The sequence below is a fragment of the Ooceraea biroi genome, chromosome 14, assembly GCF_003672135.1.
Source record: "Ooceraea biroi isolate clonal line C1 chromosome 14, Obir_v5.4, whole genome shotgun sequence".
Classification (NCBI taxonomy): domain Eukaryota; kingdom Metazoa; phylum Arthropoda; class Insecta; order Hymenoptera; family Formicidae; genus Ooceraea; species Ooceraea biroi.
The window spans coordinates 5,977,377-5,980,303 of NC_039519.1; the positions used below are offsets into that span (position 1 = coordinate 5,977,377).

General features: G+C 38.6%; 1 protein-coding gene across 1 annotated transcript; it reads left to right on the plus strand.

The window, feature by feature from the left end:
* Window positions 1-670: 670 nt before the first annotated feature.
* On the plus strand, window positions 671-2,141 carry LOC113563341 (protein unc-79 homolog). The gene is made up of 5 exons (XM_026974810.1): window positions 671-945; window positions 1,031-1,171; window positions 1,331-1,485; window positions 1,631-1,725; window positions 1,878-2,141. Exons 3-5 carry the CDS (start codon window positions 1,347-1,349, stop codon window positions 2,139-2,141), a joined length of 498 nt encoding a protein of 165 aa, XP_026830611.1. The 5' UTR covers window positions 671-945; window positions 1,031-1,171; window positions 1,331-1,346.
* Window positions 2,142-2,927: the final 786 nt, after the last annotated feature.

Consider the following 2,927-nt stretch of genomic DNA (forward strand, 5'->3'; position numbering starts at 1 on the left):
CGCGTCGCCGGCATTGCAAATTGGTGAGCATTCTCCTGCCTCCAAATTTCGTCCAAACTGAAAAATTGAAATATGTTCTCGTTATTTATGAATTCCCATCGTCGATGAACCAAAGAGAGAAGAAAAAAGTTGAAAAGTGCCAGAATGGTGGAGCTTAGAACACAAAAGTACGATTTTTAGGCAAAGTTTTTGAACTTTTTCATGCAAAAGTAATTATTTAACTTAATGTTTTTATGAATATTAAAGGTTCATCGACGATGGGAATTCATAAATAACGAGAAAATATTTCAATTTTTCAGTTTGGATGAAATTTGGAGGCAGGAGAATGCTCACCAATTTACAACGCCGGCTGCACTAAGGTGCCTCCAGGACGACCTCTACAGGCGATATATTCAAATAATAAAATAATTTTTTTATCTTGAAACATGTACTAATAAATGCATCAAAGTTTTATAACGATCCGCTGTATAGTTTCTCCAAAAACAATTCGTAAAATTATACCTTATTTTCAACGTTCTAAAGCAGGCTCCCCCCTTAAGAGAGATATCTCCTCGAGACGAGATGAAGCATCTTGCATCGGTTTTTGTCGAAACTAAAATTTGGATGCTTTTAATATTTTAAAAAGGCGAATAGCTTGCCAGAAAAAATAAGAAATGGAAATTAATTTTAACAGAGACACATTTCGTTTGCTCCGCAGTCACTCATCCCGACGTGTAACGAAATTAATTCGAGCAGATCACCAAGTCCGAGAAGATTAATCAAACAGGTGGCTTTAGAGTCATCCCCACCGGCGGTTGATTACGGAGACTTTGCCTCGAAGGTGGCGGATTATGATCAGAAGATTAAATCGAGAGATCAATTTCGCATTCAACGCGAGAAGTCGAAGAAGACCAATACCACGACGGATCAGGACGCGATTACTCGTGCGAGACGGACGGAATCCTGGTAAATAATTTCTCTATGTGAAGATATAGACACGCTGTGCTCGTACTATTTCATAAGGAAATTCGATTCGATTAATGTGATACAGGTGCTCGGAATGCGGAACAATAAAAGAGGAGTATTCCGATGAGGAACTTGGATTATGTATAATAACCTTGGGGACCTTCATACACCGAGAACCGTCTTTAGCCGCACCGTTATTACCAGATATACTCGGCGTAGTTACCAAGTAAGATAAGAACATACGAGTATGATTTTGAGTCGATATTCTCACATGCCAAGTTCCTTTTCCTCTTTTAATTATTATTTATTTTATTTTACTCTTTATTCGCTTTCTTTGTTTCCCGTATCGTGCATAATAAAATAAGATACATCAATGCATTGACAGAGTTGCACTTAACGCGATGTATCCTTGGCAAAGCGAAACGAACATGCATTTGCCGGGCGGTGCGGTCAGTGTGGCACATCAATTTCTCAGATGCGTCCTTCATCAACTGGCACCTAACGGAGTGTTCATGCAGATGTTTCAGACTCATCTAAACGGTAAGAACATCACATCTCGCTGGTGAACATTGTTTTAACAAACTGCTCGAAATAATTTTCTAATTTCATGTCAGTTGTAAAATATAAAAATTTTTCTTAGCCAATTTCAAGATTGACATTTAAAAGATCAAAAATATTCTTGCAGAAACGACAAGATTGCAGTTCTTTAAGAGCGTCGCGCAAGCTTTGATCGACTTCAACGAATTAAATCCCATCGCGCCGTTGCAGTTGCTGCTCGAGGTAAGGAAGCAATTTCACCCGGTTCCGTGTTACGAGTACAAGCTAATTGACTCTTGATTACGTCTTGTAATTCTCCGAGCCGATTTTTCACGCAGGAGCGCGTGAAGGAATGAATCGCGCACTGATCTTACAAATTCATCTTCACATTCTAGACATTAAACATGAAGAAATCGTTGCCGCTGGAACGGCTGCCAATAATATTGTACAATATCGCGTGTTACTTGGACTGTCTCCCGCTAGAAGCAGGATTGGGCCCAGGCGCAGCCACGTGGAGCGGACTGTTAACACAATTCGACGGACTTTTCCGAAGGCTCGTCCTTATGCTTCCCTCAATCGAGGACATCACACCTCTGCTGCGAATTATGATTTCTATCTTGAAGGTTCCAGGGATTCAGCAATCAAAGGTAGGTACTTGACGCACGCGGAATAGAGAGTATGAAATTTTTCCTCCGTGATTAAGGGGAGCCTGCTTTAGAACGTTGAAAATAAGGTATAATTTTACGAATGTTTTTGGAGAAACTATACAGCGGATCATTATAAAACTTTGATGCATTTATTAGTACATGTTTAAAGATAAAAAAATTATTTTTTATTTGAATATATCGCCTGTAGAGGTCGTCCTGGAGGCATCTTAGTGCAGCCGGCATTGTAAATTGGTGAGCATTCTCCTGCCTCCAAATTTCATCCAAACTGAAAAATTGAAATATTTTCTCGTTATTTATGAATTCCCATCGTCGATGAACCTTTAATATTCACAAAAACATTAAGTTAAACAATTATTTTTGCATGAAAAAGTTCAACAACTTTGCCTAAAAATCGTACTTTTGTGTTCTAAGCTCCACCATTTTGGCACTTTTCAACTTTTTTCTTCTCTCTTTGGTTCATCGACGATGGGAATTCATAAATAACGAGAACATATTTCAATTTTTCAGTTTGGACGAAATTTGGAGGCAGGAGAATGCTCACCAATTTGCAGTGCCGGCGACGCGGCTGCACTAAGATTTCTCCAGGACGACCTCTGCAAGCGATATATTCAAATCAAAAATAAGTTTTTTTATCTTCAAACATGTACTAATAAATGCATAAAACTTTGATGCATTTATTAGTACATGTTTAAAGATAAAAAAATTATTTTTTATTTGAATATATCGCCTGTAGAGGTCGTCCTGGAGGCATCTTAGTGCAGCCGGCATTGTAAATTG